At 42.5% G+C, this 15,827-nt stretch overlaps 1 protein-coding gene across 4 annotated transcripts in view; it reads left to right on the forward strand.

Annotated features, from left to right (window-relative positions):
• LOC144773619 (transient receptor potential cation channel subfamily M member 2-like) overlaps positions 1-15,827 on the forward strand; it is a 1,811,195-nt gene that overhangs the window by 844,282 nt on the left and 951,086 nt on the right. For all 4 annotated transcript variants that reach the window (XR_013600034.1, XM_078658765.1, XM_078658766.1 and 1 more), the window contains one exon: positions 11,773-11,915. Coding sequence is in view for 3 of the 4 variants with exons in the window: in XM_078658765.1 (XP_078514891.1) it covers positions 11,773-11,915 (143 nt within the window). In the remaining variant the exon portion in view is untranslated. The remainder of the gene's footprint in view (positions 1-11,772; positions 11,916-15,827) is intronic.

Raw genomic sequence — 15,827 nt, forward strand, 5'->3', positions numbered from 1 at the left:
AGTTCCTTTTTCACATTGGTTTGTAGTAGGGTTTCACGTGGAGTACAGCGTGCCCTCTTGTATGAATTCCTAAGGAGCTTCCTTGGGTAGCCTCTATGAATCATTTCGTTACAAAATGTTTGTGCATGTTGGTCATAATCGTCAAGCTCCGAACAATTTCTTCGGATGCGTAACATTTGCCCATAGGGCAAATTAGCCTTAAGACTTCTTGGATGGTAGCTTTTATGGTGGAGGATGGTATTCTTATCTGTCGGTTTTTTGAACAGTGACGTTTGGAGTTTACCCTCCTCGCAGGTTACCTCGATGTCCAAAAACGTCATTTTTGTGGTGCTTGATTCGATGGAAAATTTAATATCCGGGTGTCTATTATTGATCCATTCATGGAACTCTAAGAGTTCAATCTGGCTCCCCTGCCACAGGAGCCAGATGTCATCAATGTATCTCCACCATTGAAGGATATTATCCTTGTAAGGGTTATTGTTGTCTACAAACAGAGTCTCATATTGTGCCATGTAGAGCACTGCCATTTCTGGGGCATAAGGACACCCCATGGCAGTGCCCTTGATTTGCATATAGAACTGGCCATTGAATGTAAAGAAATTCTTCTGTAAGGCAATTGCTGCAAGTTTGAGAATAAATGCAGTAGGCACCCTGTGGGGCCGTTCCCTTTTGTCTAAAACTAGTTCGATGACTTCAAGCGCCTCTTCCTGAGGGATTTGGGTGTACAAGGACGTGACGTCCATAGTTGCCATGATCTGTTTGGATGGATCAAACTCGATACCCTCCACCTTAATTAAAAAGTCCGTCGTGTCTCTGAGATACGATTTTACCTCCGTCAAGAAGGGCTTTATAAAGAAATCCACGTACTTGGATAATGGCTCCAAGCAGGAATCCACACCCGACACGATCGGGCGCCCTGGTGGCTCGGCTAGGCTTTTGTGGATTTTAGGTAGCAAATATAAAACCGGTGTACGGGGGAACTTTTTATTAAAAAATTCTGACTCTTTACTGCCCAAAAAGCCTGCATCTCTCCCTTGTGTTAGAACATCGGAGATCAAACTCTGAATCTGTTTTGTGGGGTCCTCATTTAGGGGGCGATACCACGTGGTGTTGTTGACCTGTTTTAGTCCTTCAGTGACATATTTTTCACGAGGCCAGACAACAACTGCACCGCCCTTGTCGGCCTGTTTTATGACCAAGGTGGGATCTTCTTTCAGACTTTGTAGTGCTTGTAATTCGCCCTTACTGATGTTGGAAGGCACATATCTTTTGGATTTTTCCATTTTATTAATGGAGGAAAGCATGATTTGCTCAAAAGCTATTATCTGCTTGGGGATATTCTGATAAGGGACAAAGGTGGACTTGTTCCTTAATCCCGTGACTTCCGTATTTTGAGCAAGTGGTTGGTTGAAAAAGAAAGCTTTCAACCTGAGTTTTCTACAAAACTCCAAGATTTCTATTTTGAGTTTTGTATAATCAGTGCGTTTGCATGGGACGAATTTCAAGCCCAGATTCAATAAGGATTCCTCTTGTGTGGTTAATGTTCGATCAGATAGATTCACTACCACATTAGGTTTGCCTAAGACTGGTAAAACCGTTTCCGTGTTCGCATTTGCCAAGGGGCTTTGGGCTTGGTTTTTCCTTGCTGGCCTCTGTCTAAAAAAGCCACCTGCTTTCTTGGATTATTGCCTCTGAAGTCAGGATCAGATGACCCTGAAGACGAAGTGTCAGAGAAAGTAGAAAAACGATTCCTAGATCTACCCTGGAAGTCGTATAGCGCCCTGCGTGACTCGGCCTGAGTGTAATAGTCCTCTTTGAGGAACGGATATACTGATTCAAGCTTGAAGGATTTACTATCCTTCTCGTATTTCAAAGATTTGTTGTTTATAGTAATGTCCTTAAACACCTGTATATCCTTTTGGATCTTGTCAAGAAGAGTCTTGGCGTCAGTGACTGCAGGATTGTCTGCTATTGCTTTAGTTAGCTCCTCGATTTCCTCCAATTCCTTCTTACACAACCTTTGCGCCGTCTCAATGGTGTGAACCATTAAGTCCCGGCTGCATTTGGTGTTGATCTGGCTGAATCCCTTTTTATATTCAGCGTCTTCCACAAAGATAACGGGGGTATTCTTAACCTGGAGACCCCAGGGGATAGTTCCACCCTGTAGATGTTTTAACAAAAAATATCCGTGTAGTTCTGTTCTAACGTGCTTTTTGCAAAGACGAGTCAATTTCTCTGTCTCGTTTTGTTGCTTTGCATCGGTACTCAAAGAAATGGATCCAAACGGTGAAGAGGCGATGAGAGACTGAATATGACTCTCGCTGAAAGAAAGTGTATCCTTCTCTGCCATAATTTTTGAAGGACTCAAGGTCCTTCCACTATGAAAGTACTCTTTATACCCCTAAATCTCTCGCGGATATGGCATCCGCTCTTAACAGCACACAAAGAAAGGAGATAGGTCCTTGGCGGGGCCGAGGGGGAGCTGGACCCTATATGATGCGAAACAACAGAATGTGCCCCCTCCCTCAATTACTTCAATGTTAGGGACCCAATGAACGAAAAAGTTAAATAAGGTCCGGTATGTGTATTTATACCTTTTTCTTTGAATGAATGTTTCAAAAAACACTTTTCTATGACAGATAGATAATACAACATACACAATCATTGACAATAAACATTAACCTACATAAACACAATGATATTGACAAACTATGTGAAAAACGATTTCAAGTGTAACATCCCACAAATAATACAGTGCTAAATCATAAGCATAACGATAAGACAATTTTATACAGACAAATCAGAAATACGAAAAAAGAGCCAATTCAATACAAGAGCACACAGGCGTAAGGCAATATGTTTTAGTACACAGTCAATGTATATAATTAGCTCTTGCTGGGTTGCCGACGCGTTTCAAGTTTGGGCATGGAGTTTCCAAACTATCATCAGGGCTCTTGGTAATGTTCTGTTGGAATGTAAAAAAACTGTTTTAATACAACCAAATGGCCTCTTCAAGGAAAGAAGAACCGTTTGAATAGAATTAAAAGTACCTGAATGTTGGTAATAGGTTGGCCTGTGTGGGTTTCTATCAACGGACCGAATCCTCTATTCAGGACACAACCAGAATGACTTCAATGACAACACCAACCTAGAACAGAGGTGTTGTCTTCATTTAGTAGCTAAATAAATGATCAAATGGATAAATCTGGAGATAGTGAGTAATAAATCATTAGGGGGAAAGTGGGATGGTGATGGTGATGGTGATCAGGCACGATAGTATAATGTTTCTTCACAGATAATTTTAAGGAGTGCAACCTCGTGCCGAGAGTAGAGCTCAGATCGGCGCAAACCGGCCTTTCAACTGGCCGGAATAAGTATGGAGGGGTTCTCCAGAGGGGTGGGGGGGGGGGGGACACAAAAGCATAAAAATTCAAAATTATCCTCAGAAACTTGGCCCTTTAAAACAGATTTTTCTTTTTTACAGTCCAATCGCCTTAGATACAATAACTAAAAGAAATAAAGTAATAAACACTAAATCAGGTGGAATGGAAGTGAGCAAAGGGAAGGAGAAATGACATCGATATCCTTTTTATCTTGGAACGTGAATGGTTTGCGCGTGCAGGGGAGAAGAGAACGCATCTTTCAATATTTGCGCGACTCCCCGGCGCAGATCATCATCATTCAAGAATCGCATCTTTTAAAAAACGAGGCAGATGCAATTTTAAAAAAGCAAAAATGGATTGACGTATTCTTAAGCACTGACCATAATGCAAATATAAGAGGAATTCTCTTAATCTGCAAAAAACCAGCTAACGTGCGGATCCTTGAATTCAGAGAGGACAATTCTGGAAGATGGCTCATAGTCAACCTCTCTATACATGAGCAGAAATACACTTTAGTCGGATATTATGGTCCTAACTCCGATGATCCATCTTTTTTGGAGACAATAAGGAACGATTTAATAACCACCTCTGATCCCATAATCTGGACAGGGGACTTTAACGTTATTTTGAACCCCAAACTTGATAAAACCACCAATAGTAGCAGATATAGGGGTCAACCCCCCTCAAAATCTAGACAGACTATAAAAGGGATTATGGAGGACTTGGGTCTCGCAGATTTATGGAGAGAAAGAGCCGGCTCTAAACCAGGGGTATCTTATAGGAATCTAAAGTATAAACATACTTCACGAATAGATTTTGCCCTGTTTAGTTACTGTCTCCAAAACTCTATAGCCAGTATTAAGTATATACCCTCTCACTTATCCGACCACTCAGCCCTCTCTTTCACCTTAATACTTCAAACTTATAAAAAACATCCCTCCTGGACATTTGATCGAACTATTCTTTTGGTCCCGGAAGAAGTAACATATCTCAACTTCGAAGCTAGGATGTTTTTAGATAGCAATTTGCACTCAACCTCCCTTGCCTTAGTATGGGAAACTCTGAAGGCTTACCTGAGAGGTTGCATTACCAACAGAGCCTCCTTTAGGAGGAAAAACTATCTAGCCAAAATCAAAAACCTAGAACAGGAGCTGGAGATAATTGAACAAAGGCTTAGGGGCACAACTGGCTCATTACAAGATCAAAAAAATATGTCAGGCCTCAAGAGTCAGATAGAAGATATCCTACAAGAAAGGGTTTCAAAAAAATGGGAGGCGAGTAAACTCTCCAATTTTGAATTCGGAGAAACCGCAGGGAAGATTTTAGCCTGGAGGGTCAAAGCAGACCAAGCAAAAAACCACATAAGAGGGATCATGGTAGCGGGGGACCACTCGTGCGTCTTTTCAGAACACGACGGTTCGCGTCTGTGAAGCGCCGATTAGAATCGAATCCCTGCGATTCCAGACAGCCCCGGCCGGGGCCGTAGAGTGGGGGCGAGGTGTGCTGCCAAGATCAAATCGAAAGGTACATTTAATTTCGGCTAAGCAGAGCGTCACAACGCTAAGTCGAGTATTTGGCAATACATCAAAAAGCCCATATTTATTCAGTCCTTTGCTCTTACAGGCACAGGGTAGAAGTTCCTGCCGCCTCCCAGTAAAAGAGCTTGAAAGGTATGACTACTCAATAGAATATCGTGCTTTTTAAGGAAAATAAACTATCATGTAATTTCGAATGTATCCCTCTCATGACAAATGGGTACAATTTTCCCGCACAGGTTTCCAAGAAAAGATAATCCTCCGCCCCCCAGCCCCCCCTTTTTTGGCCATAAAACCGATCTACATAAGGTATGAATCTGCCAATATCATTCCTGTGTTGCAAAGTTAATGTGGGATGTTATTCCATACACTGGAGACCACATACTAAATGAAGACAACACCTCTGTTCTAGGTTGGTGTTGTCATTGAAGTCATTCTGGTTGTGTCCTGAATAGAGGATTCGGTCCGTTGATAGAAACCCACACAGGCCAACCTATTACCAACATTCAGGTACTTTTAATTCTATTCAAACGGTTCTTCTTTCCTTGAAGAGGCCATTTGGTTGTATTAAAACAGTTTTTTTACATTCCAACAGAACATTACCAAGAGCCCTGATGATAGTTTGGAAACTCCATGCCCAAACTTGAAACGCGTCGGCAACCCAGCAAGAGCTAATTATATACATTGACTGTGTACTAAAACATATTGCCTTACGCCTGTGTGCTCTTGTATTGAATTGGCTCTTTTTTCGTATTTCTGATTTGTCTGTATAAAATTGTCTTATCGTTATGCTTATGATTTAGCACTGTATTATTTGTGGGATGTTACACTTGAAATCGTTTTTCACATAGTTTGTCAATATCATTGTGTTTATGTAGGTTAATGTTTATTGTCAATGATTGTGTATGTTGTATTATCTATCTGTCATAGAAAAGTGTTTTTTGAAACATTCATTCAAAGAAAAAGGTATAAATACACATACCGGACCTTATTTAACTTTTTCGTTCATTGGGTCCCTAACATTGAAGTAATTGAGGGAGGGGGCACATTCTGTTGTTTCGCATCATATAGGGTCCAGCTCCCCCTCGGCCCCGCCAAGGACCTATCTCCTTTCTTTGTGTGCTGTTAAGAGCGGATGCCATATCCGCGAGAGATTTAGGGGTATAAAGAGTACTTTCATAGTGGAAGGACCTTGAGTCCTTCAAAAATTATGGCAGAGAAGGATACACTTTCTTTCAGCGAGAGTCATATTCAGTCTCTCATCGCCTCTTCACCGTTTGGATCCATTTCTTTGAGTACCGATGCAAAGCAACAAAACAAGACAGAGAAATTGACTCGTCTTTGCAAAAAGCACGTTAGAACAGAACTACACGGATATTTTTTGTTAAAACATCTACAGGGTGGAACTATCCCCTGGGGTCTCCAGGTTAAGAATACCCCCGTTATCTTTGTGGAAGACGCTGAATATAAAAAGGGATTCAGCCAGATCAACACCAAATGCAGCCGGGACTTAATGGTTCACACCATTGAGACGGCGCAAAGGTTGTGTAAGAAGGAATTGGAGGAAATCGAGGAGCTAACTAAAGCAATAGCAGACAATCCTGCAGTCACTGACGCCAAGACTCTTCTTGACAAGATCCAAAAGGATATACAGGTGTTTAAGGACATTACTATAAACAACAAATCTTTGAAATACGAGAAGGATAGTAAATCCTTCAAGCTTGAATCAGTATATCCGTTCCTCAAAGAGGACTATTACACTCAGGCCGAGTCACGCAGGGCGCTATACGACTTCCAGGGTAGATCTAGGAATCGTTTTTCTACTTTCTCTGACACTTCGTCTTCAGGGTCATCTGATCCTGACTTCAGAGGCAATAATCCAAGAAAGCAGGTGGCTTTTTTAGACAGAGGCCAGCAAGGAAAAACCAAGCCCAAAGCCCCTTGGCAAATGCGAACACGGAAACGGTTTTACCAGTCTTAGGCAAACCTAATGTGGTAGTGAATCTATCTGATCGAACATTAACCACACAAGAGGAATCCTTATTGAATCTGGGCTTGAAATTCGTCCCATGCAAACGCACTGATTATACAAAACTCAAAATAGAAATCTTGGAGTTTTGTAGAAAACTCAGGTTGAAAGCTTTCTTTTTCAACCAACCACTTGCTCAAAATACGGAAGTCACGGGATTAAGGAACAAGTCCACCTTTGTCCCTTATCAGAATATCCCCAAGCAGATAATAGCTTTTGAGCAAATCATGCTTTCCTCCATTAATAAAATGGAAAAATCCAAAAGATATGTGCCTTCCAACATCAGTAAGGGCGAATTACAAGCACTACAAAGTCTGAAAGAAGATCCCACCTTGGTCATAAAACAGGCCGACAAGGGCGGTGCAGTTGTTGTCTGGCCTCGTGAAAAATATGTCACTGAAGGACTAAAACAGGTCAACAACACCACGTGGTATCGCCCCCTAAATGAGGACCCCACAAAACAGATTCAGAGTTTGATCTCCGATGTTCTAACACAAGGGAGAGATGCAGGCTTTTTGGGCAGTAAAGAGTCAGAATTTTTGAATAAAAAGTTCCCCCGTACACCGGTTTTATATTTGCTACCTAAAATCCACAAAAGCCTAGCCGAGCCACCAGGGCGCCCGATCGTGTCGGGTGTGGATTCCTGCTTGGAGCCATTATCCAAGTACGTGGATTTCTTTCTAAAGCCCTTCTTGACGGAGGTAAAATCGTATCTCAGAGACACGACGGACTTTTTAATTAAGGTGGAGGGTATCGAGTTTGATCCATCCAAACAGATCATGGCAACTATGGACGTCACGTCCTTGTACACCCAAATCCCTCAGGAAGAGGCGCTTGAAGTCATCGAACTAGTTTTAGACAAAAGGGAACGGCCCCACAGGGTGCCTACTGCATTTATTCTCAAACTTGCAGCAATTGCCTTACAGAAGAATTTCTTTACATTCAATGGCCAGTTCTATATGCAAATCAAGGGCACTGCCATGGGGTGTCCTTATGCCCCAGAAATGGCAGTGCTCTACATGGCACAATATGAGACTCTGTTTGTAGACAACAATAACCCTTACAAGGATAATATCCTTCAATGGTGGAGATACATTGATGACATCTGGCTCCTGTGGCAGGGGAGCCAGATTGAACTCTTAGAGTTCCATGAATGGATCAATAATAGACACCCGGATATTAAATTTTCCATCGAATCAAGCACCACAAAAATGACGTTTTTGGACGTCGAGGTAACCTGCGAGGAGGGTAAACTCCAAACGTCACTGTTCAAAAAACCGACAGATAAGAATACCATCCTCCACCATAAAAGCTACCATCCAAGAAGTCTTAAGGCTAATTTGCCCTATGGGCAAATGTTACGCATCCGAAGAAATTGTTCGGAGCTCGACGATTATGACCAACATGCACAAACATTTTGTAACGAAATGATTCATAGAGGCTACCCAAGGAAGCTCCTTAGGAATTCATACAAGAGGGCACGCTGTACTCCACGTGAAACCCTACTACAAACCAATGTGAAAAAGGAACTGGACAGGCTAGTATGCGTGACCACCTTTTGGCCGGACACTCACAAATTGAGGCAGGCAGTCCTCAAAAATTGGCACCTGTTGGAGGACTTAGAATGCCCCTTTCAACGCCCCATCTTTGCATACAGAAGGAACCGCAGTTTGGGCCAACATATTGTGCGAGCAGATCTCCCAAAGTCCCCACCCAAACATGATCTCCGAGCTTTGTGGGACATGAAACCGGTAGAGGGACACCACAGGTGTGGGAATTGTGTCTCGTGCAGTACCACCATTGAGGGTAGTGAGTTTGAACATCAAGGAACTAAATGGAAACATTCGGGGTTTTCAAATTGTAAAACGAAAAATGTTATTTATGCTTTGATCTGCCCCTGCCCCAGGTTATATGTAGGGAAGACTAATCAGCAGGTGAATCTCCGAATAGGACAGCATAGATCAAGGATCAAAAAGAGAATATTAACAGCCCCGGTGGTAGAGCATTTCATTGAAATGTCCCATAATGAAAATGATTTCAAGTGGACTGTTCTACACACCATGAACTACGTACAGCGCCCTGCGGACATTGACAAAATGTTACTTGAGAAAGAAGCGTATCTTATTTTGAAATTTAATTGCACGTTGACTGGCCTCAACACCATGTCTGAACTGTCGAGAATCTGAGACCTGGTGCCATACTGCCGCCTTGTCACTATTGCGCTCCTCCCCTTAATGACTAATGAGGGATTCCGGTATTACATAGTGTTTAATTGATTACAAGCCAGATTGACCTTCATTGTTCACCACAGAACCGACCTGGATTGGTTTAAGTACACAATAATGGGTTTTGTACTCCAAATCCCAGAATACACTTCGGTTCAAGCAGCGCCCTCCCGTTCTCTAAAACAGTGTCCCTTTAAGTAGATGGAAATGGCCGCCGCCTTTTCCTGCTTACAGCAAGCGAGAGAGAAGCACCGCGTCTAAGCCGCTAAAGAAAAAGGTTTCCAAGGTAAGCGTAATAAACAGCCAGGCCGATCTGCTTGGAGATCTTCATTTAGTGTGCCTCCCGTAAACTAACCACTCGTGCGTCTTTTCAGAACACGACGGTTCGCGTCTGTGAAGCGCCGATTAGAATCGAATCCCTGCGATTCCAGACAGCCCCGGCCGGGGCCGTAGAGTGGGGGCGAGGTGTGCTGCCAAGATCAAATCGAAAGGTACATTTAATTTCGGCTAAGCAGAGCGTCACAACGCTAAGTCGAGTATTTGGCAATACATCAAAAAGCCCATATTTATTCAGTCCTTTGCTCTTACAGGCACAGGGTAGAAGTTCCTGCCGCCTCCCAGTAAAAGAGCTTGAAAGGTATGACTACTCAATAGAATATCGTGCTTTTTAAGGAAAATAAACTATCATGTAATTTCGAATGTATCCCTCTCATGACAAATGGGTACAATTTTCCCGCACAGGTTTCCAAGAAAAGATAATCCTCCGCCCCCCAGCCCCCCCTTTTTTGGCCATAAAACCGATCTACATAAGGTATGAATCTGCCAATATCATTCCTGTGTTGCAAAGTTAATGTGGGATGTTATTCCATACACTGGAGACCACATACTAAATGAAGACAACAACTCTATTCTAGGTTGGTGTTGTCATTGAAGTCATTCTGGTTGTGTCCTGAATAGAGGATTCGGTCCGTTGATAGAAACCCACACAGGCCAACCTATTACCAACATTCAGGTACTTTTAATTCTATTCAAACGGTTCTTCTTTCCTTGAAGAGGCCATTTGGTTGTATTAAAACTGTTTTTTTACATTCCAACAGAACATTACCAAGAGCCCTGATGATAGTTTGGAAACTCCATGCCCAAACTTGAAACGCGTCGGCAACCCAGCAAGAGCTAATTATATACATTGACTGTGTACTAAAACATATTGCCTTACACCTGTGTGCTCTTGTATTGAATTGGCTCTTTTTTCGTATTTCTGATTTGTCTGTATAAAATTGTCTTATCGTTATGCTTATGATTTAGCACTGTATTATTTGTGGGATGTTACACTTGAAATCGTTTTTCACATAGTTTGTCAATATCATTGTGTTTATGTAGGTTAATTTTTATTGTCAATGATTGTGTATGTTGTATTATCTATCTGTCATAGAAAAGTGTTTTTTGAAACATTCATTCAAAGAAAAAGGTATAAATAAACATACTGGACCTTATTTAATTTTTTCGTTCATTGGGTCCCTAACATTGAAGTAATTGAGGGAGGGGGCACATTCTGTTGTTTCGCATCATATAGGGTCCAGCTCCCCCTCGGCCCCGCCAAGGACCTATCTCCTTTCTTTGTGTACTCTCTAAATACCAGCAATACCGCAGACTTCATGGAAAGCACCTCATTGGCTCAGATTTGTGTCTGAGTTGGTCCTTGATTGATCCTAAGGTGTTCCTTATGAAGACATTATTACATTTTATGCAGTTCTTTTACAAGACAGCACAAGTCCTGTAGTTACTTTTACCCATGACAGTTGTTAATATACATGTGTTGCTGGAACTCCTTCTATATGGGTGCTCCCCATTGTAACCCTCTTTGCCCTTTCTTTAATGCACTCATTAGGGACATGTGGAGTAGGCTGGCTTCTGCTCTAAATCATGGTCAGGTTGCACAGTGTCATCACCCAGCCCCTCATCAACACTACATCAACACCAATCCATCACTAAGGGGTATCCAGGTTCCAGATTCAAGTTATATATGTATGACCTCTGGTCTTCATGCACAACTCTTTCCTCAGGTCACCTTTCATCCACTGGCCCAGCCAACCTCTCTTGTTTGCTCTGGCTGACCATGAGACATACAAGGCTCAGACGTGACAGATGTGTACCAAACCAATGCAAGCTAGCAGAGCATATATATGGACACACTCATAGGTTTCCAGGTTTGGCGACGGTAGATGGTAGAGCTCACATTGATTAAATGGCAAGGGAAAAGGAACAACTATGTTTTAAAATCATAAAGGGAACTTTTATTTGTGGCTATCCAAATGTGATGATCCCTCCTTGAGTCCCACCACCATCTGAGTATCCTAAGCTGCAAACATGTTAACTCCTGAGTCCTCAGCGTGGAGAACCTCAGCACCAACACACCATACCTACCGTGAAAGATCATCTATCTGAATTATGGTATTGGAGGACTGTTGTGTTGAGTTTAAGGCATCCTTTAGGTGTTTTCGATGTCTTTGGTTCTGTTCTAGATTGGGGTTGTTGCTAGGTTTGTTGGACTGGCTTGACTACACATTCCCATTATTTATTTATTTTTTTGCTGATTTTAGGTGTTTTCTCAGAGTGCTTCAGAGAAAATGAAAAGCGTGCTCAGCTCCTCCTGACTCGAAACTCACCAGCCTGGGGAGGCGCCACCTGCCTGCAGCTGGCTTGGAACGATGAAAAGAGTTTCATGTTATGTGAAGGTGTGCAGGTGGGTGAGGGCATCCAGTCCACTGGTGCCTCTTTAAATCTGTGATGACTTGTTGTGTGTGTATAGAGTGAACCGGGCCACAAAGTCACAAAGGGGCATATTTACAAGCCCCTATCACCATCACAACATCAATTTTACTGATATTGTGGTGGCTTTGCCTTATTTACAAGGCAGCGATAAACTACGTAATGTAGCTTGACGCTGCCTTGTAAATAAGGCCCGCTTTCTTGCTATACCTAGCATGAAAGGGGTGGACAGCGGGTGTTGTGGTGGATGTTCCACCGTAACACTCCTTGATTTTGAATCTGCCCCACATTTACACGGTAGCAGAAAATATGGGGCAGCCCCAAAATTAAGGCAAGGGAAAATCTAATCTTCCCTTGGCGCAAAGAAGAGAAATGCTTTATTTCTCCTCGTTTTTGCTGTTTCTATGTGCACTGCGTTGTGCAGCACACATGGAAACAGCAAAATGCCATTGATTGTTTATATGCAGGAAAATGTGCCCTCCTGCTCATAAACAATCTTTAAATGATGTTTTGTAACTTCTATGTGTTGTGCTTAATGCAGCACACATGGAAGTTGCAAAACTTCATTTTTTAAAAGATGGCTTATGTGCAGGAGGCGGAACCTTCCTGCTCATAAACAATCAAAAGCCTTTTGCTGCATTAAGCAGCACACATAGAAGTTAAAACACACTTTTTAATGTGTTTGTTTATGTGCAGGAAGGGACACCTTCCTGCAAATAAACAATCCTCCCCTGCATTGCAGGCAAGGGTGCCTCTGTTGGCATTAGGCAGCTAACGTCAGCACTAGCGAAGGGGGAAACACAGGGCTGCACCTTATTTTTGCAAATAGGTTGCAGCCCTGCATTTCTGAAGTGGTGTATTGAGGTGTTAAGCCAAGAAGGCTAATGCCACACTTTGTCACTTTGTAGTAAATATGCCCCTAAGTGCTATAGAAAAGAGCAGTAAACAATACAAATGAGATTGGCTATTGGAAGGGGTCATAGATGGTTGCAACTAGAAATAAAAGCGGTACGCAGGGAGATGAAAGAGAATTGGGGCACATGGGGACATAGTGTAGTGAAGTGGTAGTAGTAGACGCAGGATGACGCAAGTATTAGCGCAAGAGCAGCTGACTACCTGAGGTAAACAGGCAGGGTAAGGGAACCAATGAATAGTGTAGATCAGCAGGGGGTTCTAGATGTGCCTAATGTGAGGTCATGGGGGAGAAAGGCGATGGATGAGGTGAGGTCTCCCACAACTTCCACTTGCCTGCTTACCCTTTTCAAGCCCTCTTTCTTTGTACATTCATATGCTCGCTCAGGTTTTACAGATTTGAGGGGATATTTACAACAGAGGTTGGGGGAGTGTGTCGTTATCTTCCTTGGCTAAAGGACACGCTCTGCCACTTCACAAACGCGGGGATGCCCCATATTTACAAGAATATGGTGCAGCCCTCTGTTTCCCCCTGCGCTGGTGCTGCACTTAGCAGTGTAGCGTCAATACAAGGTTGTCTGCGTGCAGGGGAAGATTGTTTATGTATAGGAATGTGCCCCTTCCGGGAAACATCCTTTACAACGCATTGTTTACACCACGCAACCTTTACGACGCAGCCATTACAACACAAGTCATTACTACGACTTGCGCTGGATGGCGCTCTTGCTTGAGGAATAGTTTGATTTTCTATTCCAACACCTTCCCCTGTAACGACTTGCGTTGTGAAAATCGCGTTGTAAAGTACCGCGATCAAAATGATCGCATTGTACTGATGTACATCCCTCCCTTCCTGCACATAAATGATCTTGAAATGCTGTTTTGTCACTTATATGTATGCTACTTAATGCAGCACACATGGAAGTTACAAAATGTCTTTTTTTTAAAAGATTGGTTATGTGCAGGAAGGGTCACCTTCCTGAACATAAACAATCCAGGGCGTTTTGCTTTTTCCATCTGTTCTGTACAAGGCAGCATTAATGGAAAAAGCAAAAAAGAAGGGAAATAAAGCATTTCTCCTTGTTTCGCTAAGGTAGGACCAGGTATTCCCTTTTCCCTTTTGGCACTGCCTCCTATTTATGCTGCCGTTGAGAGGATGTGGCCTTACAGCTAGAGTGGTCGACCTCAAAGCTGGGGAATGGAGTTCAAGTCTCGGCAGGGACACTCATCAACTTGTGATTCTGGGCAAATCAATTTATCTCCCCGTGCCCCAGCAAAGTCCATCTGTAATGCAACTGGTGCCCATGTAAAGCGCTCTGATACCTTCTGGTCAATCATGCGCTATATAAAACTGCGATTAAAAAAAATAGGTTTTGCGGTGGAATACCCACTGCAACACCCACTGCCCATCCTTTCATGCTAAGCATAACGTGAAAGGGGGCCTTATTTACAAGGCATTGTTAAGCCACGTTAAGTGGCTTAATGCTGCCTTGTAAATAAGGCGAAGCCTCTATCGCAACAGGAACTTTGCGAAAAGTGACGTTCCCGTGGTGATTGGGGCTTGTACATGGGCCCCTGAGTTCTTTAAAAGGTGTGCTAATACCCTGCTTACGACTGACTTCTGTGGGTCTTTCATTACTATTTTTCTGCACCATCTACCTGAGATGGGATAAACATATCACAGGCCTCAGAATGACACATTCACTACTTGCATTCCAAGCCTGAGTGCAATGATATTGCAGAGAAGGAAAAAAACATAGATGAGGGCATTGGGTGGGGTTGTTTGTCTGCCTATGGTTGATGAGGTCAAAGGAACCTTCATATTGTCAGATTTCATGGGTGGTTAAGTGACACACACCTTCGTTAGGTGATCATATCTCGACTTTAGGGAAACAGTTCAGGACAGGCAAATGCAAACCTGCACAATTAATTAAATAATGATCTTAGATTTTGAAGTACTCACAAATGTTGTAGGGCTGTGACAATCAGCTGTTCTCTGTGGTCAATTCCCATTTTTCTTTAAAAACCTACACATTAGTATTCCTGACACTTCTCACAAAGGACAGAAGGTTTTTGAACACCGTCCTTAACGGTCGGTGTCCCACAGAGCCCTTAATAACCTTCATTCCTTCTTCCACAGGAGATCATAAATATCCACTATCCGGGTGGCGGGCAGATATTTAGCCCCTGTGTCAAGGATACACATGCACATGGAAGCATGTTAGAGTGAAAAGCAAGTTCTCTTTTCCATGAGACTAGTATTGCACACAGCTTGTAATTAAATTGCTCAATATGGGGCCTAGAGATATTGATTATAGTCCTGATTTTGTCAACTGACCCAAAAAATCTAATTTTACAAAACACTTAGGGGCCTATTTACAAAAAAATGTTGGAGCACCATGTTACGCCAAAATAGCTAACGCCACGCTCCACGATTCTGCAAAAGCAGGGATGCCCTGTATTTAACAATACAGTACATCCCTCTGTTTCACTAGCACTGGCGCTAAACTCAGCTGCCTAGCATCAATGCAGGAACCCTTGGACAATAGTGCAAGGGTGTCTGCGTTGAGGGAATGATTGGTTATGTGAAGGAAGTGTCCCTGCCTGTACATACCCAATCACAAATGGCAATATGTAACTTCTATGTGTCCTGCATTGTGCAACACACAAAGAAGTTGCAAAGTGATATTTTTTATTGATTGTTTATGTGTGTAGGAAAGGACATTTTTCTGCACACAAACAATCATTCATGGCAGTTTACTGTTTCCATGTGTGCTGCACAATGCATCACACATAAAAACATCGAAAACTAGGAAAAATAAATATTTTTTTTCTTCTTTTTCCATCTTAAGACCAGGTTCTTCCTGGTCCTAATTTTGGTGCTGCCTCCTATTTACTCTTATAGAATAGGGCAGCCCAATCTTCCCCAAGGAAATGGGTATATGTAATTATACAAAAAATAATCCTTGAGGATTTA

Source organism: Lissotriton helveticus, chromosome 8 (assembly GCF_964261635.1).
Source record: "Lissotriton helveticus chromosome 8, aLisHel1.1, whole genome shotgun sequence".
In the NCBI taxonomy this organism is placed as follows: Eukaryota; Metazoa; Chordata; class Amphibia; order Caudata; family Salamandridae; genus Lissotriton; species Lissotriton helveticus.